The 22500-nt window shown below is 47.1% G+C and overlaps 1 protein-coding gene across 1 annotated transcript in view; it reads right to left on the reverse strand.

Moving 5' to 3' along the window:
* Positions 1-1646: 1646 nt before the first annotated feature.
* Positions 1647-22500, reverse strand: part of Ret (ret proto-oncogene) — a 52598-nt gene continuing 31744 nt past the window's right edge. The window contains exons 7-20 of the mRNA XM_071611300.1: positions 20762-21020; positions 19710-19835; positions 18999-19109; positions 18176-18295; positions 17178-17434; positions 14842-14989; positions 13097-13204; positions 11818-12032; positions 11609-11731; positions 9481-9551; positions 8209-8346; positions 7134-7233; positions 5196-5343; positions 1647-2450 (exon numbers count right to left, since the gene is read on the reverse strand). Of these exons, the coding sequence (XP_071467401.1) occupies positions 2320-2450; positions 5196-5343; positions 7134-7233; positions 8209-8346; positions 9481-9551; positions 11609-11731; positions 11818-12032; positions 13097-13204; positions 14842-14989; positions 17178-17434; positions 18176-18295; positions 18999-19109; positions 19710-19835; positions 20762-21020 (2055 nt within the window). The 3' untranslated portion in view covers positions 1647-2319. The remainder of the gene's footprint in view (positions 2451-5195; positions 5344-7133; positions 7234-8208; positions 8347-9480; positions 9552-11608; positions 11732-11817; positions 12033-13096; positions 13205-14841; positions 14990-17177; positions 17435-18175; positions 18296-18998; positions 19110-19709; positions 19836-20761; positions 21021-22500) is intronic.

Here is a 22500-nt window from a genome sequence, read left to right on the forward strand (position 1 = left end):
GTAACTTTAGATGGCCACACACTGTACCTCTCTGTGGACACAGCAATGTGCCCAAATTGAACCATTCTCTACACATGCTGTGTTTTCTATGTTCTTAGCTAAAATGGTCCCTCATGTGAGTTCTAGCTCCATTTCTCTTCTCCTAACGAGATGGGAGACTCTACAAAGTTCTAGTCAATGCCATTGCTGTGAAGAAGAGGGAAGTGGCTTTCTGACTGTACATAAGAACAAAAATCAAGTTTTACACTGGAAATGTGAGGGGCACAGCTGTATGTGCCCTCAGCCTCACTCTTACTATGCCTTGTTCACAGACATGGAAGAACAGATTTCCTAGGACTTCCTGGAACAACCCTCCAGTTGCAAGGACAGCTAAATATGCTATGTGTGAATATGCTTGAAGGAAGGAGAGGAACCGGGGATGGGAGAATGCGTTCTTTGTACAGGTGGAAATTATGCTTTCCCTTTTGAATTTTCTTTTATACATGTAGTATTTATTCAAGACCTGCTTTCAGAAAAAAAATCAACTAGATTTCCACCCAAATAAGCTGGCAAGAAGAAATCTTTCATGGAGGCTAGTGAAAAAAAATATTTTAGGGAAAACAACAAAAAAACATACATTCATCATGGAGGATCTATGCTCTTGAAAAAGGGGATGTTATCATTAGCTTTTCTCAGCCTGGGTTTCTTAATAATCCTAGACAAAGGCTGAAGTGAATAACTGACTCTAGAGATGTAAAATGCATAGTTATGAGTAAAGGTCCATTGGAAGTTGGAGGACAAATATTGCCCAGAGCCACCTGTGCAGCATAACATTCATTTTCTTTCTAGCCTTCATGGTCCAGATTGAAAGAGGAAGCTATGAGCAGATATAGACACAGAGGGCCTGGAGCTGTGGCCTTGCAGGGCTGGGGCAGCAGCTGGGTGATACCCACACAGGCCTGTGTGTACACACACGTGTGCAGTGGAAATGATGTAGGCACTTGGAGTTCAATGAACAATGTGATCACAGAGTCAGATTTCTGTTGCTAACAAGTCATGTTTGTTAACTGATCAGACTGGAGGAATATCTCAAGGAATTCCAATACACACCAAGAAGACATAAACAGAAGCAGTAAGTGTGTTAAGTACCATAGTGGTTCAGGACAGCAATTTTTCTTTTCTAATGGATCTTCATGCATTACTATGTAAATTTTATAAATTTTAATAGCTGATAGATTGCTACTTAATACTCAATAATATTTTCTCTTTGATACAACTCAACTCCAGTTTCAAGAAATGAGCTGCAAGGAATTGCTAGAGAATTGGAATTCCTAAACTCAGCTTTGCTTCTTCTTTATCTTAGGGAAAGTAGCCTGAAGGAAGGAATTCTTTGAACGGTGGAATTAGCTGAGCTTTGGCAGTTATTATCCATGTGCCAGGTTTTAATGCATATTGTGCAAGATGAGCCAGTAAAGTCACCAAGGGCCCATGGTCCTTGATCACTATCCAGTCCCCAGTGGCTACCATAATGCATTCTCTTGTGACATTTTAATACTTGTATGGAAACTTCAGAATCAAAGATCTGATGTTTCCAACTATGAAGTTAAAAAGAGAAAAGAACTTTACACATCTTATGATACATAATTTTATTTACACAACTGAAATTATTTCCTTAGTCACCTTGATTACAAAAGCAAGTTAACATGGTATGGTTTAACAACTTTTCATAAATGGATTTTACAAATTTTAATAGCTGACAGATTGCTACTTAATACTTGGTAATACTTAATACTTAGTAACTTCTGTATATATGTATATGAAAATCCCATCTGATAGGACTAACAAGTAGGGGTACTTTTATAATTCAGGAATAGACAGACAACTGGTTATTAGTCAAATGTTAATTCCCCATCATCTGTTTGGACTCACAGTTCTTATCCCATGAGAACAAACCTGCTGTTAACAATTCACACTTACTATGTAGGCATTTTTATTTTTAATAATTTGAGAGTTTATACTTATTTCTGCATTTACTAAAACTATCACTAAGCACATCAGAAAACCAAAAGTTTGCCACTACTACAGATATTTGTAAAGGAAGTTCTCACAGTCTATCTGAAAAATGGCCCAAATTAAAGCCATGTTACATGTCCAAATAAGCATTTTCCAACTCTCTCTAGATGTGTGAGTACACATGTGTACTCACAAATACCATAAGGCTCTATCACATACTCATCCAAGCCTTCTTGGCCACAAAGTGCCATAATTTTACTGTGTTTGTGAAATGCCTACAAAATACAGTATTTTACCGAGACTATTTAAAAGTCCTATCACAGTGCTTTAAGTCTGAAGACCAGGCAGTGTTTTGGTAATGCGACCCTTTCCTGTGAAGTGACAGTGCTGGGACAGCCAAAAGAGCTGCTGGGACTTCCCAAGAGCCACCCCCACAAATCTAGAGGAGTGCTGAGTGTCTGTGACCACAAACTAGTGGTGGAGAATGACAAGAAGCTTATGTATGAGTCATGGTCAGAACTGAAGAAACCAAAATGTCTTGTTATAGCAGCATTAAATGACAAACACAGGAAGAGCCCATCCATGTGCCTTTTCACATGAACTCTATAAGAGCCAAAACATTGTCTTCACATCAGAATTGTAACAGAGGTGTAGCAGTCCTTGGTTTCCTGTCAATGCTACTTTTAACACACTGTACCTTTAGGAGTGGGTGGATAAGATACCAAATAAAATGTGCACAAGCTCCACCTACTCCTAATGCAGAAGATGAGGTGCTGATTTTTGACAGTGGGGTGCACTGCAGGATGGCGGTATTCACAGCAAAAGACCTCTGCTGTCAGCAATCCTGGGACTGAGGACACTCCACTCACTCCATGCTCTCTTTCTTCATCCCGTTCTGGTCCATGAATAGTGGTCGCCCAGTGAGGAAAGTGTAGTAAGCCCAGTGGGGACAAATATGTCTGGTGAGCCCTTTTCCTCAAGCCGCCATGTACACAGCAAAGACGGCATCAAATTTCTCCATTGTGCTAAATCTAAGAATCATTTTAATCATGATAAAAACTAAATATCTTCCTAAAAAAAGGCTACATGATTTTTAAAAACCATTCTCAGGATTTCAAATGTTGAGCCGAGGCCTGTCCTGAGGTTCCCCTTTCCCCTACATCCCTGGTGGAGCTTTGATGCCACCACCCAGGCTCCACCTGCCTCTCATTTTGAACAAAGGTCATTTTGGCCAGTTTTTTCAGACTGCCTTTTTTGGTGTGTGTGCTTCATGTTTAAACCTTGTTGCATTGTTTGGGCAACCAGAAAAATCAAACAGTTCGGGTACAATTTCTTATACAAGGTAGCAAGTGGCAGACCCACACATATGAACACAGAGTACATGGTGGTTAATGATGGACACAGACCAACAGAGGCACTGCCTGGTGCCAAAGAGAAAGGAATATTTAACCACTAAGACTCAGAACATTCTTCCAGTGGGGCATGTCTGTTAGGAGGGGAAATCCCCAACTATTGGAAGTAAAACCACTTTGGAAATCAGTTACAATATACTACTGAAAATGAGTCTGCCACCTAGAAACTGACCTTAGCTTGGCCAGTGTGATGTACACAAAAAGGGGCCGGTGGGCTTTCCATTGTCAGCATATTTCTTCCCCTCCTGATTCCGTTACCTTTCACAAAGAAATGTTAACTATCAAACGTGTCCATTAATTTTGCCGCTGAGGGTGAAACCATCCAGTTAGCATATACACTATCATTTGCATATCTTGGAAACCCAGTGTTAGTGCCATCGGCTCTCGTGAGTGGTACAGGACTCTCTCCAGGCCAGTTCGGGTCTGACATGCCTAAAAATGAAAACAGATAATTTGTTCTGCACTGAAGAACCCAAACTTCATGTGCAGACAGTAAGGCCTTGGCAAAACTCCCTTTGATGTTCAAACCAAACTTGTGTTTTCTGTGCCAATTACAGTAACAGTTTTGAGTTCCAGGTTTCCAAAACACTGTTCTACTTAGGGGAAATATCACGTGCTCTCTTGGTAAATGTAATTTAATAGACACTATCAATTTTGACTTTTATGAGATTCAGACTCTCAAATCTGATGCATATTTGTTGAACTGCTTAACTTTTTTCCTGAAGCAGCATAAAGCATCAGCACATTGCTACATTAAATGGCTTACTGCAGTGGGAACATTCCATAAAAACATTCTGTAAAGCAAAGGGGCCTATTCATCTGTCATCCCAGCCTATAATGGAGGAGAAGAGTTTCCCCATGGAGGGTGCACGCAGGCCACCCCACAGTATTGTCAGCACACATGGCATGTATGTAGTGCCAGACCCAAAGCCAGTGAGGACTCCATGAGTTCGGTAGCATGCAGGAGGAACAATCTCAGCTTGAGAAATGCTTGAAACTCCAAGATTTCAAAATGGTCAATGATGAAGTTAGAAAGCAGAAAAAAATTTCAAGTATTTAATCCAAGACAATAGAAGGAGTTTTGGCAAGAACCATATTTACTGTCCATCGCAAGGCCACAGCACCACAGACTACATTCTTTCAAAAGCAGTGGCTCCAGTGTTTAGCACTGGCTTTGTAAGTGACAACGGTTGTGATGGGGAAGGGGGAATGCGAAGGATGTGAAAACAGCAGTCTGGTATGCCTGCCCAGGGCCTGCTTGGCTCCAGCTGTTCACTGCCCTTGATGGTGGACACATGGCTGGGAGTGGGGACTTGGGAAGCCTCATGGAGGCACTCACCAGCCCAGGAGGAACCTGGGGGTCCCGTGGCTGTGCAGGCCGGGGATGCCATCTGCTCACTTCTAATTTAAATCTTCCCCCAGATCAGGTAAATTTATCCAAGTAACTAAATCAGAAGTACTGTGTCTTGCTTCCCACCCTGGAAGTCACTTATTCATCATTTTCTCAATGTCCCCTGAGAATTCTGCCCTGAAGTGTTTCTTCTCTATCATATTAAGTTGCTGGGCGGTATGGTAATGACACTTATTTTCACATCCTTTTAGAAAGACATAGTTGCAAAAATGCCTGAATATAAACTGGATGCAAAGTCAGACATTTACAAAGAAAAAGGTTCAGAGTGGACTTTGGTTTCATTCAGATCGGAAACACTCTTAAAAAGCATTACAGAGAGTAAAGATAGTGCAGAAGGGAACAACGTTGCTAGAATCTAGTAAATGCATGTGAAATTCTACCATAGAGTTTGTTTTCAATCCATGTGGAAGGGAGGGTGCGAGAGAGGGGAGCATTATTACAGTCCACCAGGGGTGTCTCCTCTTCTGAGAGGCCATCATCATAAAGCAATGAATCGGATGGGGTGGATGCAGCAAGGTCCAAGTAGTCCTGGAAGAGAAAAATGGCCTGTCACCCCCACCCTGGGCCACTTCTGGAAACACCCCAGTACTCTGGATGCCAGGGCAGAGGCATTGTCTGCAACTCCCTCTGCGCTCGACCTTTCTTTAAGACCTAAGCCCCTCACCCAGGAGGCAGGCACTGAGCCCTAGGCTCCTATCTTTCCTGGACCTGGGTGTTATCTATTCTGCCTCTCTCCCCATGGAAAGTCATTTCCTAGAAACAAATGTGTTCTCTCAGCACTGTACCTCCAGGGCCTACAGGGCAGCAGGTGCCATACAGCCTGGTCTGCCACATCCAGCCATGTCCAGCCTACCTCTGAGTGGAGGGTTGGGGAACCAGTTTAGTTATAAACTGGGAGAGGCCCTGGGACAGCTCACTGTGGCCACATTCCTCAGGCTGAAGCAACACATACCAAGAAGCAGCTTCAATCTGATGGATGCTTTTCAGCTTCCCTCCAAGGGCCTCTGCCATCTAGAATATCATATCAAGGCTTAGAAATCTGACATATGTCACTGATATTGGTTTTACATGGGATGCTACTACAGGCTTCAGCTCCCAAGCACAATGTGCCCCAGTTACTTGTACTGTCCTACTTAAACAAGTGCAGAGGGTTCCAGCATTTTCCTATATGTTTCTTAGCACTGTTCTAGGAAGGCCAGCTCTTTTGGTATCAGCAACTACCTCTGTTTAGGACAATCCTGTACTCACAGAAATCAGAGATTTGCCCAAGTAATAACAATGTTAAGTTTTGTTAGGGCAGGCCTAGGTTGTGCACCCTACTAAATTTGAAAATGACTTTCAGTAAATCTACCAGTGTGAAGATGAAACTTCTATGTAAGCAGTGTAAGAGTAGGCTGGCCTAGTCTTGCTTACTTGCAGATAAGATAGAATATAGTACATAATAGTCACTCAATAAATATCGACCCAAAATTTTGGTGACTTTCTCATTTACTTACAGAATTATAAACTGAAGATGTGCAGGCTGATGCTGGACCCCCAGGCAAGTTTCCTTTGGCCCACACTGGGCTTTGGGAAATTTAAATGAGTTGTTAACAATAAAAACTGGCAGATGTAACATAAACCTTTTCCTTTTTTTCTCTTTTGGTGCAGTGCTGGGATTGAAGCCAGGGTCTTATATGTCCTGAGCCCTTTTTATCTTAAGACAAGATTTCGCTAAGTTGTCCAGTTTGACCTCAAACTTGTGATACTCTTGACTCAGGCTCCCAAGGAGATAGGAGTACAGATGTGCACCACTATACCCACCTTTAACATAAACCTTTTAAAATTCAAAAGATTGAAAGCCTATTTCTGTAGACCACACATGGTGACAGCAAGGGGTCCTTTAGAAAGGCTGGCTGGAGTGGTCCTGTGTGTCACAGTCCCCACCATTCCCTAGTTACTGCCCACCCCCAGAGCCAGACACCTCAGGGTGTAGGCATATAGGATGCCTGCTTCAATTCTACTTTCTCTTATTTCATTACAGCAAAGGATCTCCTTTGGTTTGGAATATTCTCCTTGTATGCCTGTCTCTGGGGAGCTCTTCCTAAGTGACAAGCTAAGAATCATGTATTTTTCAAGATGAAAAGATGCTCAAGGGGCCTGGCTTGAGAAGCAGGCTCAATCTGCTGTCTACCTTTGATACACAGCATGACTCTCTCCCTCTGGCCAGCACTAGTGTGGTCTTACCCTGGGAACTCAGAGAGCCTAAATCCAGTGCTCTAGGGGTGAGGCTGGAATCCCCTCCACCTCTGCCTGAGGGAAACAGCTCTGAGACTCACTCTGCTCTTGACCATCATCTTCTCCAAGTCTTTGCTGATGTCAGCAAACACTGGCCTCTTGTCCGGTTCTTGCTTCCAGCACTGCAGCATCAGACGGTACCTGAAGGGAAGAGTAGACAGGTAGTGATGACCCAGCAAGGCCAGGTCTCACCAGGACCACCCAGCAGGGCCACCACATCCAGCATGATACCTCTGGGGGGCTCTGTACCCAGACCTCACCAATGTTTATGCATTGTTAATATCTTTGAGCCTCACTGAGAACTCAGGGGCTTAGGGCACCAGGCACTGTGGTCTAGCATATCTTTCATTACAAAGACACTGACAGATAGTGAACCAGATGTTGCATCTACTATGGTAGCTGAGTAGGAAGTGCTAATCCTTAAAACTCTTATGAAGAATAAACCAACTAAGGGATTTAGGTGTGGAAAGGAACAAAACTTTTGGCAATCAATCACATCTTTGTCTTGCACCTTTCCTGCTTTCCCAGAAAACTGCACATAGCCACAGGGCTCTGAAGCTATGATACGGGTATGTACTTGGGAGGCTGACTGAAAGCCAGGGCATTCAGGGAGGGAGTACCTCCTTGCCCTGGCATGGTTCACCTTGCCCCAAGTTGGGCAGACTGTGACAGGAGTGGACCAACTCATCTTTGCCACTGGATGGCCCTCTCTCATCTGTTTTCCACCAGGATTCTTGGAACTGGTACAAAGAATCATGATTCTAGTGCCCTAGGGCAGCCCCTGCCTGACTCTGCCTCCACCTGGGACTCTCCAACACATGCTCCTCCTCAAGCAACCTGCAGGATGCTTTAAGCTCACACTATAGTGGTCCCTGCTCCTATTCATTCTTAAAAGTTCCCAAAAGCCCATTAGCTCCCAGTGGGGCCAGGGGTTCCCGTATCTGCCCCACAACCAAGGCTGGCTCTCTAACCTCGTCCTGTCACTCCCACTACCCAGATTTCCTAGGGTTGATGGCCCAGGGCTGTTCAGGAGTGGAGAGGAAATGGGTGATGGTGTCTCCTCCCATCCAAAGCCCAGTGTGCTCGTGTCAGAGGACAGCTGTAAACCCTGCTCACATCTCTTCACTGCAGTTGTCTGGCCTCTCCATCCGGTGGCCTGTCTTCAGAAGGTTGAAGAGCCGCTCAGGAGGAATCCCAGGGTAGGGGTTTCCCCCCAGGGTCACGATCTCCCACAGTAGGACCCCGAAGGACCACCTGTGGTGAGCAAGTGACCAGTGAGTGTCTTCATCTGGGCATCCTTGTTAGAACCCAGACATACATTCCCCCAGCAGCTGCTGACCCCATCAACCCCAGTGCCAGAATGGCCCAATGTGCACAGATTTCAGCCTGGGTCTAGCTGCACAGATGGATGCAGCATGGAAGTGGGAAAGGACTGCCTGCTTGGCACCCAACCCCAGGGATGCTGACGTCCTCACACAAGCCATTGCCATGGAAGAGCTACAAGGGCGACATTCCTTTCACCATTTCTGTGTGTCAGGAAATTTTCATAAAGTCTTAGAGGAGAAAAATGTTATAGAAAAATATTAAACTGTTAGTGAAAACTTACTATGAAGTGGGAATAAAAATATCACAAAATAGCATACATCACATGAGCCCACTTATAAAAAGTATATACACCTACACCACCAAAGATGCTGGATGGCCAAGCCTGTGATGCCAGCAGGAGTGACTAGGGTAGTTTGGTCCAAGTAACTTTAATCTTCCCATTGTATTTGTCTTTGAATTTTTCAATTCAACTTACATAATCAGGAATCTATTGTTTAAAACTGCTTAAGAATGGCATTTTCACAGCCATGTTATTCAAGATCTGCATATTTATGGATTGCAGAACACTTTAGAAGCAAGCATGTTATGTTTTTAGAATCAATCATGTTTCATCCAACCTGAAAGAACAAATTTTAGCTCCTACCTTTGAGCAGTTTGAGATACACCAGCCCAAAAACTCATGTAAAGAGATCTCCAAGTGGAAGCTCCCCCCAAGTCCCTCTTATGGGTGGGGGAACAGCTCAGGGTATTCTGCCTGAATTGACCTTGCCACAGATCCACAGGAGGGGAACTGTTTGGCCACATTTGGCCAGAGATGAGGAGGGAGGTGTGGAAAAGGTGAATGGAGGGAGAAAGGTTTTTGACCAACTGCTCCCATTCCACTGGTTTTCATAACTGGTACCTGGGCCTGACCAATTGTTGAATGAATATGTTAAAATCCCTCAGCTCAGGGGTCATTGTAGATGGCTGGTATTGCAGCCAGCCTGTTCCCTGGCCAAGTTGAACAGATGGGCGTTGTGGCCTCTGTAACCCCCACCCCAGAATGGCAATATCCACACTTACACATCACTTTGGGTGGTGTAGATATGATCAAAAAGGGACTCAATTGCCATCCATTTGACAGGAATCCGGCCCTAAAGAGGAGGTGGAAGAAAGGCAATAATGTTACTCTGAAGCTTTAGAAACCAAGGGTGGAAGAAGAGGTCAGTCATGTCCCTTGAGTTACAGCTCTGGAGGGAGTCCTGAGTACCAAGACCTAAGTATAGGATTAACAATGCACAGCACAGCCTCAAAGGAGCTGGAGGTCCAGCCTGAATTTCCTGAGCTTTGCGAGATGGGGGCAGGAATTAGGCAGCTGCCCACAGCCACATAGGGTGATTTGTCATGCACCACATCTCTGCTAAGGAAAAAACCCAAGGAAGCAACAATGTGAGGGCTTTGGGAAGTCCTGGATGGGGCAAACAGAGGGCCAAGAATTCTCCAGCAAGATACGTCCTGATGTTCTCAAGGCACATGTGCTCGAAAAACTAACCCTGTCTTAGGGACTTCTTCTCCCCCCCCCTTTTCTTTCTCCCTGCTGGGAATAGAACCCAGGGCCTTGCAGATATTAGGCAAGTGCTTTACCACTGAGCTATATCCCAGCTCTATCTTGGGGACTTCTGGTAGCAACCAACTCTAAAGGCTCTTCTGAAGAAGATTTAAGGGAAGAAATCTGTTCATGGCTCTTGAGGCTGAATTTTCCCTCTTCCCAGGGCCCTTTTGGCATCTCTGAACAAGTCTCTCTCACATCTCCCATGACAGGAAACCAATCTTTTACAATGCAACTTGAGGAATAGTTTTTCAATGGGTAAGTCTTTTTCTTTCTTTCTTTCTTTTCTTTTCTTTCTTTCTTTTTTCTTTTCTTTTTTTTTGAGATGGGCTCTTGCTATATTGCCCAGGCTGGTCTTGAACCTGTGGGCTTACGTGATCCTTCTGAGTAGCTGGAACTATAGGTATGTACCATCTATAAGTCTTGAGAACAAATTAATTTTAAAAATGCATGCCTTGGATTTTAACCCAACATTTGCTATAATTTCTTTTTCTTGAACATATTCTTTAGGACTTATGTACTTAATGAAGCATGACCGTGTTCTCAACAATGCTGACTGCAGAGTCCTGGCAGCCTGTGCTCTCAGATGGCTGCAATGACTCTTGTGGGTGATGCCTTGTCCAATCCACTCCATAGAGGACACAAGGCCTCCAGAAGTATCCATGTGTCAACAGGAAGGCTGTCACACTATCCCTGGTGCGGGGAGCAGCCCCTTCCACTTCCCTTTAGCAGTTCTGAGATATGCTGTCACAATGGAAACCTCAGAAGACAAACATGGTCCTCACAATAAGTGGCAACACAAACTGCTTCTGACCCTGTAGAGTAAAACTGAACCGTAAAAAGTTGCATTTTGTGTGCTTTTTTTCTTCTTCTTTGAGTGGGGTTCTCTCTAAATGCCTAGTCAATGGGACCCTTGAACTTGCCTCACCTGGGCCATCACTGGAAAGATTTGGGAGTAAGAAACAAAACTAAGAGGGTCGAGGTAACTGCCAAAGGAACAGGACAATGCTGGGAAATCAGATGTCCCACATTTTTTGTAGGCTTGGAGGAAGTTCCCAAGAACCCTAAACTGGACTCCATCTTTCAGGAACTCCCTGTACTTTCAAGCTCACCCAGCCCAAAGGTCCCAGGCCTCTATGGGAGACCCTCCTTGTGAAGCATTCCATCCCTTTCTGCATACAATGATTGCCAAGCTTCTGTTTATTTCATTTCACCTTTCTTTAAGCAAAGAGATAAAGTTATACAGATGGTAGATGGTAGCCTTTTATTCTGTAGAATCAAGAGGGATAACTTTGGAGAGGGGGATTGTTATTTTTACAGAATTAATTAGTTAACTTTAGAAAGTGACGATTAATGGCTACAAAAGTCATGAAGGGACCTCAGGAAGAGAAGGATCAGACACAGTAAGAGCCTGAATGGGGTCTCTGAGGGAAGATTTGGGATTGAAGTCTAGAAAAAGTTCAGTAATCTAAAAGTCTGTTTCATCTTTTCTAGATGTTCTATGGGCACACCCCACTCTGTGACACCCAGCAGTACCACATGTCTCCCTCCGCAGCTAACCCTACCCCTAATCCAGGGTTGCTAGATAGGACAAACAATTACCTTGCTTCTCTTCACGTAAGAATCCTCTTCATAAACATCTCGAGACAGCCCAAAATCTGAAATCTTCATCTTCCGGCCCTCAGCAACCAGGATATTTCTGGCTGCCAAGTCCCGATGGACAAGCTGTGAGGAAAAAAACATCAGGAACCCCCAGGCCAGGATCTGTAGAGATCCTGGTGGGCTAGAGCAACAGTGTAGATGGCACACACCTTCATCTCAGCCAGATATTGCATGCCCCTTGAGATCTGCCAGGCGAAGGAGATGAGGTCACCCATGGTCAGTGCCCGCTCATCCGGGTGGTCCAAAGAGCTGGAATTGCGGCTGCCTCCACTGCCCATGTAGCCGGGCCCCACTTTGCGGCTGTCTCGGAGGAAACCCCGCAGGGAGCCATACTTGGCATATTCCACAATGAGAAGGAGTGGCCCTGGGGGCAGAGAGAGGCACCTGTGGGCATGTAAAGCTATGCCAGCTCTGGGCTTCTGGGAGTGCAGGCATAGGGAAAGGCTGTAGGCCACTATCAGCAAGTGGGTTCAGGCATAGTACTGTTCTAGGCAGTGAGCAGTTGAGGCTCTGTGGGTTGTGAGGACCTGGAAGACCCAATTCACTCTTGACTCACTTTCCATTGGCTTCAGGATGCCAGTGTAGGCACCCCCCCCCCTCAAAATACTGTGAGAGTTTCTTCAAGCTTCCTGAGACAGATGTCCACTGTGCTCATCCCTGCCCTAGGAGAAACCCCTCCCTGATACTAAGACTTTATGCCTTTCTAAATCTTTGGTCCTGTACAACACTAGCTAGGGAGCACTGGTTGAGGCAGTCTTGTGCAAGTCTGATAGCTCTGCCTTGGCTGTACGTGGCTCTACTCCCAGGTCATCTCCCTATTCCCACCTGCCCTCGGTGGCTCCCAGGGCTGCAGTCCTGTCCTAGGCCCAGCCCTGAGCTGTGATGATACTGAGCTGGGTGCCTGCTGCCTTTTACCTGTTGTTCCCTGTCCTCTTCACATGACCTCTGCTAGAACCCCAGGGCAGCACAGTTGGCTTGGAAAACCAGCAGATGGGGTGGTATACTGTGTCCTTCTCTGAGACAGTGCTAACGTTCCTGCTATGCAGGGCTACTATTAGAGTTTACCAGGAGGTCATGGCACACCTAGTATCCTGTAGGTTTCCAGGATGAACTGTCCATTCTAGAGCTCCCTGCCCTGGGTGCTCAGCTTGGAACAGGTGCTGACAACTGGGATGTCATATCGGAGATCTCTGAGCAGCCCCAGCAGGCCCAGGAAGTGCTACAGGTGGGAGCCCTTTTGACAGAAAGTGCCTGCTAAGTCAGTGGACATAGCCAGACCCAAGCTCCAGGCTAGAGATGGAGCCAGAAGCCCAAGATTCCAAAGGGCAAATGGGACAGGGAAGGAGAGGACAGAAAAGGGGAGAAGAGGGAGAATGGAACCACCTGGAGTTCCTGTCCTATGCCCAGCAGTTGCCTATTGAGCCTTACCATCCTGGCTGCAGGCCCCATAGAGCTTGATGACATGTGGGTGGTTGACCTGCTTCAGGAGGTTGAATTCAGACAGCAGGTCCCGCAGCTCACTTGGGGAGGCATTCTCTGAAATGTAGCACAAACAGCATGTTGCACATGGGTCCTCCTGGAAGCTCCTTGTGTGGCCAATGGGGAACAAATTATCATCTCCCTCACAGAGTAGCACCCAGATGCTCAAGGCTCCCCACAGCCAATAGGGACTTCATGTGCCCCAGGCAATAAGAACCCAGGGAGAAAGCTCCCATGTAAGCTAGACCTTTCTGCAGAAAGTTTGTCAGGGCTGGGCTGTGTAAGTGGCATCATGTCCCTATAGTTATAGTCCTTAGAAGACAGTGGCCTGCAGAAAACCCTCTTCCTTAATCCTTCTGGAAAGAGGACTCTCAATGTTCCTAAACACCAGAAAGGTGAGGCTAGGCTTCCTCTCCTGTCTGAGACATGGGCCTGGAGCCCTACAGGAATATTGGGATTTCCAATGTGCCTGAACACACATGTGTTTTTGGAGCTCACACTGCGCTAGTTGCCACAGAAAACCAATGTGGACACACCTGAGTAAGGCAGGTTAGCTTTTCGCTGCATATCAGGACATCTGGCCTGGGCCTTCTGAATGCTTGCCACACTCCCCTGTGACAGCTTAACTGTACTTGGCACACTGTGCAGATGACCAGATTTTACAGAAAGGCCTGCTAAGCACATACATTCCAGGGGTGACCAGAGCTATGCTCAGGCTACCATCAGGTACCTAGGAGTGGAGGAACTGGTAGAGTCAGAAGCTATGGCTAAAATATGTCACACCACTTTCTCTGTCCCACACTTGTCTGGAGAGGAGGAAGAGCTGAAAGATAGGACTTTAGAACTCCTCTCCTTGGACTAGATTTGGGTGGGTTAGGACTGTGCTGGGCTGCACTAAGACTACAAGGATCTAACTGTGCTCTTTCACAGGATCTGGGTTTGAACCTAGTGTGAGGGTCTAGGGAACTATTTAGAAACACCTTATGCTATGTAGTCCACCCAGTGCAGCCACAGCCTCTGCCCAGAGTCCTGCCTGTATTGTGCAGGAAGGTGGGCATGCCCATCAAGAACCAAACTCAAGGAATGACTGGTCATAAGTCTATAGGGGTTGCTGGGATTTTGGGCCAATCCTTATAAAGGATCTCTTTACCATGACTCTAGCAGACACTTAACTGAAAGAAATGAATGTGCTGGATTTGGGTGGGGGCAACTGTCAGCTGAAAAACAAGGAGCTTTTTGACCCAATGAGTCCTAAGTTTTCAATTCTGCAAATATTTCAATGAAACTGACATATAGGTGCATTAAAATAGGTTGTAAATCATAATCTAGAGCTTACACATATGATATTACTTGATACTATAACCATTATAACATAATTATATTATTTTTATATAATTATATATTATATACTATATTTAAATTTTTATAGGTGCTCTATATCTGGGATGATAGGATAAAATGAGTTAGTTTTTTAAACCCCAGGCTCTTCATGGACAACAGTGCAGAAATAGCATCCTTAGCACCTTCTAAGAAGAAATCCTTACTCTGCTTCCCTAGGACCACTGGCCATGTACCCAGCTAGCATATGTCTGTGGGAGATGCCCAGATTGTGGCTGCTCCTTAACAGCAATGGGAAGGGCCCCACACACCCTGGTGACTCCAGTATGTGCCTATGCAGGTGCCTAGATGAGTACCTTTCAGCATCTTCACAGCCACAGTGGTGTACCCTGCTCTGCCCTTCAGACGGAATGCCGTTGCCTTGACTACTTTTCCAAATTCGCCTTCTCCCAGGGTTTTTCCAAGAACCAAGTTCTTCCGAGGGAATTCCCACTTTGGATCCTCCTACATTGAGGTTGAGGGTGGGACAGAAGAAAAGGAGAGAAATGTGTGAAGGAACAGGAAAGGATGAAGGCAAGGCCATCAAGGAGCGCCGCCCCCCCCCCCCCCGCCCCCGCCATGGAAAAGGGCAAGCATGTGAAGAACTGGTCATCATCTAAACTAGGATTAATGATATGTGCTCCATTAAAAAAGAAGCCCATGGCCAGGTTCTGAGTGCCCTTCCATGGTGGGTTTCCTCAAGTAGGGGTCTGGACTCAATGCCAGTCTACTGAACATGCCTGAACCACTCAGGACTCAAGTCCCTGTTTCTCAAGTTAGTCCTGAGACTGCCTGGCACCCATGAATACTTATGCTGACTGCAGCTCAGGCTCTGTTCTTCCTGATCCCCCTGAGGTTCCCAGAGGACCAAATGGGCATCCATGGCTGAGGCCACCTGCTAGCCCAGAACCCTCAACTATAATGGAAACATCCAGGGCAACTTCCCTGTGTGGTTGTCCCAACAACAACAACAAAAAGGTGCCACTGAGCTCCTTGGGAAACCTCTAACCTGAAGCATGGAAGCAGATGCTCCTCTCATAGGCCCATCTTGCATACATGGGATCACCACATCCTCCACTTAATCTGTGTCTGGAATGCCATCCTCTATGCCCTCCCAACCAAGTCCCAATTATGATTTCTCTGGACACCTTCCCAGATCCAGCTGTGCCCCAGGTACTTGAATTGTGATGGGGATAAAGCCTGTCAGGAACCCTTTTCCACTGTGCTGGCACCAGGCATGTGTCACTCCTTGTACAAGTCTCTTTGAAGCTCATGATGGCTCTGCTAGGTTCCCCCATCCACAAAGATGGTTCAGTAGAATCTATTACTCTAGTTCCGGAGTCACCCTCTCTGATATCTGCATAGGCATGTGCAGGTGGCCTCCTCTCAACAGCATAGAGCTCCTGGGCTATCTTGGTCTTATCTTACATTCCCCAAGAACCCATAGACAAATCCAGTACCCAGCCAGCACAGCCTTTCTGTGCAGCCTAACCCCACACTGAGTTTGTGGAGGATTCTGATGGCTCATCCAGAGCCCTGCTGAAGGGCCAAGATGCTGCTGGAGATGGGAATTACAGTCTAGGAGGGTCCAGAGGGAGAGAGCAGGAACCACATCTGTGGTCCTGACTCTGATCAAGGACTGGGTGTTGCCAAACATGCCCCAGGGCAGAGGCCCCAGGCAAAGCCACTCCTAGTAATCCCAACTATCTTCTAGCCTGAAATGGGACCTGCTTGGGCACAAGGGCCACTGGGTACTGGGTACTTTGTATCCTGCAAAGTTGTATACTTCATAATGCTTGCTGCCCAAGCTTCTTGGTTCACTCTGTTCGCATATTCCAGGCCCTCAGAGCACTTTCCTGGGCTACTCCCCAAACCCAGATTGGCTTCTAGCTCCTAGAATACCTGCCAGCAGGATGCCGAAGGGGCAGGCCCACCTGGAAGAAAAGGGCAGAGACTGCATGGCAGGACCAGGGGAGGTTTGGTCAGGATTTGGGGGGGGGTGGGATTCCAGCAGAAGTGGGCTCTGATGCCTGTGGGCTCTGGCTGCCATGGTCCTCCCCACCCTCAGTGCCTTCTTCCTCCACGCCAGCAGACATGCTCTCCTCTGGCTACACCCTGGCTAAGCCCTGGCCCTCCAACACATCTGGCCTGGATGAGATAACACCTCATCAGGCCCACACCTATGACTACTGCTGCCCCAGGCTTCCCAACAGAATGGAAATTATGGCAGAACACAGGCCTCCCGTGCCTGACTCCTACCCATAGGGGCTCCAGCCTCTAAGAAGGCTTGTGGGAACTTCATTACTTGGCCTCCACCTTAGGGCTTCTGTTCATACCTCCCCTACTAGGTGGGGCCCACTCTACCCTCCCTGGGCTCCTCACAACTGACACCCCAGTCTGTCTAAATTAGTACCCATCAGACTATACCCACAGGATCACCTGTCTCACAGCCAGTCTCCTTCACTGGAAAGCAACTCAGGGCAGGCAGGGGGCCTCCTGGTGGTGATGCAAGGTGTGTGGGCAAGGATGCATGGGGTCACCTATGGGCTGTTTGCCGAGCCCCAAGCTGTGAGATACAGATTAGTAAGGAAACCCCATGTGTCTCTCTCCTTTACACTTTCCCATTGCTCCCAGATCTCTTGGGGACCCTCACCGGGATCTTGAAGGCATCCACAGAGACCTGGTTCTCCACGGAGTCCAGTGAGGGCCGGCGGGCACCAGATGAGGAGTAGCTGACCGGGAAGGCCTGGGCAGGCCGACAGAAGGTCATCTCAGCAGAGGCAATGGATGGTTTGTGGGCATGCTTGTGGTAGCGGTGGATGCAGAAGGTAGAGAGCAGGACTGAGACGATGAAGGAGAAGAGGACAGCTGCTGCGATCACTGTGCGACACAACTCATCACACAATGGGCCTGCAGCAGGGGCACAATGATAAGTTTCCTGTGAGCTGGCCAATGGAACCCACTGAATTCAGGTGCTGCTGTGTATGTGACCCCTACCCTAGTAGGAGGGTAACCTGCTAGTACCCTCCCAGAGAGGAGGGTAAAATAGTCAGAGAGGTTGAGAAACCTGCTGAGGTCATAGCAAAGGCATGTGAGCAACAAGTTTTCCTCTGCTTCAAATATCTTTGGTACTTTTTTTTCACAAAAAGCAGAAGGAGAGGAAAAAAGGATTTAAGGCTTGGGACCTAGGGCCCTGTAATAACTCAGATACCAAGAAATACTATACTGACATCAAAGTTTCCCCCAGTATAGTCATTGCAGCCTCCACCTCCTACCACATCTGCAGCTTCTGAAGGTGTGACTAGATGGTTTGGCTAGGAGGGTTGGTCCCAAGCACAATGTCAGGGCCCAGCAAGAGCCCTACATAGAGACAATCTAGGCAGATAACAAATTATTTGGAGGAAGAACAGCTTTTTTGCCCCATCCTTCATTAGAAAATTTAGGACCAGAAGAACTTTGCAGGGGTCCCTAAGCCTTCTCCAGGGTTGTTTCAATGAGGAAACTGAGACCCAGCAGGGAGGAGACTTGTGAGGTTCAACTAGCCTCCCTGTAATCTCCTCATTTTTGGAAACTCACAAGTGCCACTGGAAACCCTCCTTAGGGCTCAGGGAGGGGGAGGGCTCTGAGTAGGGGCCCCAATCCCTTACTCACCCAGGCTGTCCTCTGGCTCACAGAAGCACTTCTTCTTCTCAGGGAAGCAGTTGCAGATGCCATAGCCAGCTTTAATACCCCGGCGCTCCCCTGGCTCATGTCCCCCAACAATGCTGCCCCCTGAGGATACACACACAGTCCATTCAGCCTCTAGGGTAGCCTGCCACCTCTGGGTCCCCAGATTATGAAAGTAGTGTCCTAAGGAAGCAAGCACCCATCCCCACTGGATGTCAGCAAGCAACGGTGTTGTCAGACCCAGCAACGGTAGTAACTTCAGAAGCCCTGCTCACCTGGGCAGGGGTCTTAGACACAATGCTCTCAAGATGATTCTCTGGCCATGGGGGATAGGAGAGGAACCCAGATTGCCCAGGGTCCTTGCTGAGTCCCAGAAAACACTACACATGGTTACTTTTCAGAAGCAGAAAATGGGTACTTAGGTATCCAAAAGGAAAAGTTGGCCCTGAGCAGCCAGCAGGATGTGAGGGCTGTAGCCCTGTGAGTCAGCCAGTGTGACACTGGGAGTCACCAGGATCCCAAGTTTTGTTTAAACGAAATGTTAGAAAGAGGCTTGGCTTGATGAATCATGTTTAGTGAAACTAACAGAGCACACTTTTATCTTTTTTTCTATGCTGGGATTGAACCCAGGGCTTCATACATGCTAAGCAGGCACTCTACCATTGAGTTACATCCACAATGCAGCTTGCTGTAGCAAACCAATGGATATAGCCACTTTGTGTGCAGGGGAGATTCAAGTCTCTCTACTGCTAGCTGTCCCCATGCACACTGATTAAATACCACCACTGGAGATGAGTGGGCAGCTTACTGAGGCAGTCTTGGGGGCAGATGTTGATATTCCGATTCTCCAGGGCATCACAGTGACCATCAGGGCAAGTCTTGGTGTTGGGGGAACAGGTGGAGAAGTTCCTGGTGATCCCTATGACACGAAACATGGTAGGATGTCACCCCATGTGGAAGAGCCCCACTCCTATCAGACTTCCCCACAGCCTCCTAAGCTGACCCTGCCCCTCTAGGAAGAGGCAAACTGAAGCTTATGCAGAGAAATACTACATAAACCTTAACACCAATGGAAGTATCCCCGAGGAGTGAGAGAGGCAAGGATTCTAAGGGCTGGAAGGGTTGGGCAGTCCTGGGATGGTGATCAGGAAGGCCAGATGAGGCCAGAACCCCCTTAGGTGACACTATGAGTAGGACCTTTGTAGTCACAGGCACACTCAGTGAGGCAAACAATGGTCCCTCCTGCTTGGTGTTATATCCTCCAGCCTGAGACCTCCTGGAAGAGCCATTCTGTTCTTTGCACAACCAAGCCTGGAGGGAATCCAACCCAGGGTTCTAGGATGGCAAAGGCCCTCATGACCGTACCCTCCCCTCTATCCTGGCATTGTGAAGCCATACAAGGGACAAGGTTGTTGGGTCACTGTAGAAGCCAGCAGGGCCTGCAGGACCCTGTATATTCCAACAACCCTAACTCCTGGTAGCCACCAGCACCAGTCTCCTTAAGGTTCCTGGGACCTACCTTTGCCATCACCTTGCCTCCACTCACACCTGCCTGTTGGAGAGCCCAGGCCACCACACTCCTCACACTCAGACCGCCTCTTGTTGACTGCACAGGATAGGGGGCAGCCTTCCTTCTCAGCCACATCTGTGGGGAGCAGACAAGCTGGTCACAGTGGGCCAGCCTGGGCCCAGCATCCAGCCTGTACCCACAGAGAGAACAGCACAAGACCAGGAAGTTTGGGGTGACCTGAGAGCACTGGGAACAGGATGGGGGATGGGACATGAGGATCACAAATGTAGGCAGCTACTTGAGGGGAGCGGGGAGTAAAGACAGGGGGATATGAGGAAAACCAGGCAGAGCAAACACCACACAGGATGCCCAGTTACACCTGAGTTTCAGATAAAGGATGAATACCTCTTCTGTGGGATATACTTGAAGGTTTGACTATCAAGAAACCTCACAATGGCTGTTGCACAGAACATATCCAAAAGGCTGTGTCCTTTATCTAACATATGAGAGACCAGAAATGCTTTTTTTTTTCCAGATCTTTATCATTATGATATTTTCATATCATAATGAGTATATTGGGGGGTAAGAAATTCACTTATACTTCTGTGCACTTTAAACACATAGCATGAAAGTAGGTTTAGATAATATTTTTGGTATACCTGCATTTGACTGCAACTTGCCACAGGGTTAAATGTGGAATTTTCCACTTGTGACATCATGTTGGGGATCAGAAAGTTTTAGATTCTGGAGCATCTCAGATTAGAAACACTTAACCTGTACAAATAAGTTGCTAGTTATTTACCTGAAACTTAAGTTTAAGCAGGATCCTGTCTTTTACCTGGCAGCCCTAAAGAGCACATACAGAATGTGTTGACTGTGGTGAGGAGTGGTGACCATTCATCATACAGTTCCTCTGGGTTAAGTTGGTTCACACTACCCCCACATCGTCCTTCCAGTTAAGTTGTGCAGTATGCACTGCTATTCTCATTGATGGCTCAGGGAAGCCATCAGCAGGTGAGGGAAGTAGGCTCTGCCATCCCTCCATGGCGTGTGGCACTCACATGTCCCCTCCACTGTGAGGAGCAGCGGGGCCTGGGCCTGCTTGCGGGCCTGCCGGTCATTGGCCACCACGGTGTACTGGAGTTCGGCACACTCGGGCCGCTGCAGGGTCTCCGTATCGTTTACGAACAGTGTCCCCGAGGTGTCCTCAGCTGAGGTGACCACCCCCAGGATACTACAGTTGGCGCTGGATGGCTGTAGCTTGTACTGGACATGGATGCCGCTGAATTCCTGGCAGTTTTCCACACAGACTTTCCCAATCTAGGTGAGGGGCACAGGGAACACCTTAGCCAAGCAGCTGGATTGGCCTGAAAATAGCAAGAAAGGCTTCTGGGCAGCTTGAGCCCCCAAATGGTTTCCAGCTTAGCCTTGGAGTATTCATGCCCTCCTCAATGATAAGTCTTCCATTCCCACAGAATCTGCAGACCCAGCCACCTGCCACAACTCTGCCCTGCCCAGGTCTGCTCAGTGCACCAAGTAACTGGCTGCCCCTGGTCCTGGAGCCAGAGGTGAAGGTAACGCACCCTACCTCAGTTACCCAACTGCTAGTCACAGTCACAGTACTGCATTTGGATACGACATGACTCTTGACATGACAAATGCAGTGTGACTGCTTGTCCCACATGAGACCAAGGGGCCTCTTTCCCAGGACACCAGGCTCTGGAGCTGGACAGATAAACTTTTACCTTTTGGCTACTTCAGTTAAGAGTTATGGTGGTAGCAACTTAAAGCCAAGAGCTTCAGAAGTGGTGGAATGGGGCAGGGCCCTGCTTATGGGTGCAGAACCAGCCCTAGAGGTCAGCACTTAGGTCAGAGCAGAAACCAGTGCCTCCAAGCCTCCACTGGATACCACCACAAAACCTGCCTCCTGGGCCACCTTGCTTTCCCCTGCAGAGCGAGTTCACTTCCATCTTCTCATAAGATCCTCAAAGCTGTCCAAAAGATCCCTGACCTCAATTTACTTTTAAAAACTGAGGAGGGGATGAGGAATCACATTGAATCTGATATTGAACTGAGACTGAGGCCCTGTTGTCTCCTAAGTCTGACAGATATAATTGAACCATCTCCAGCAATGCCTGCTCTCTCTCAGCCCCTCTCTGAGATCCCTAGGCCCCTCTGCCTTGTTGCCCCTATCTCTAACCCCTCCTCCATGAAAGTTCTTCAGGTAACAACCAGGCAGGGAGCTTGGATATATCCAAGGGAGAGGTTCCTTGTATGCTGGACCCAAGTGGCTGCCAGGAGCTGATGGGGAACAGAATCACTTGTTGGAACTGGGAAACTACTGGTACAAAAGGAAAGAGCCCTAAACTTGACATTCTAAAAAAGACATAATCACATGTTGCTCCATTAGGAGAAAATATGTTAAGTTATGCATGCTGAAATTGCAAGTAAACTAAAAAAATGCTTAAGAAAAACATTCAAGGAAGAGCAGGATCAAAATGCTCCACACACTGGTGCATATGAAGGGAAAGGATTATTTGTTCCCTCTCCTCATCTTCTTTAACAAATATTTATTACTTTTATCTTTCTACTTCTCTTTATTATTTTCCAATGGCAAATATAAATACAGAGAAATGTTTCCAGCAAATGCTCTTATAGAAAGTAAAAAGAAGAACCATTCCCCTCCTCCTCACCCCAGAAGGGCATCACTGTTAACCACATTCTGCATGCTTGCAAATTTTCAAGAAAAATTTGGTTTTGCACAAATATAGTCATTCCTACAAACCACTTTTTTTAACCT

This window comes from Marmota flaviventris, chromosome 4 (genome assembly GCF_047511675.1).
Source record: "Marmota flaviventris isolate mMarFla1 chromosome 4, mMarFla1.hap1, whole genome shotgun sequence".
Lineage (NCBI taxonomy): Eukaryota > Metazoa > Chordata > Mammalia > Rodentia > Sciuridae > Marmota > Marmota flaviventris.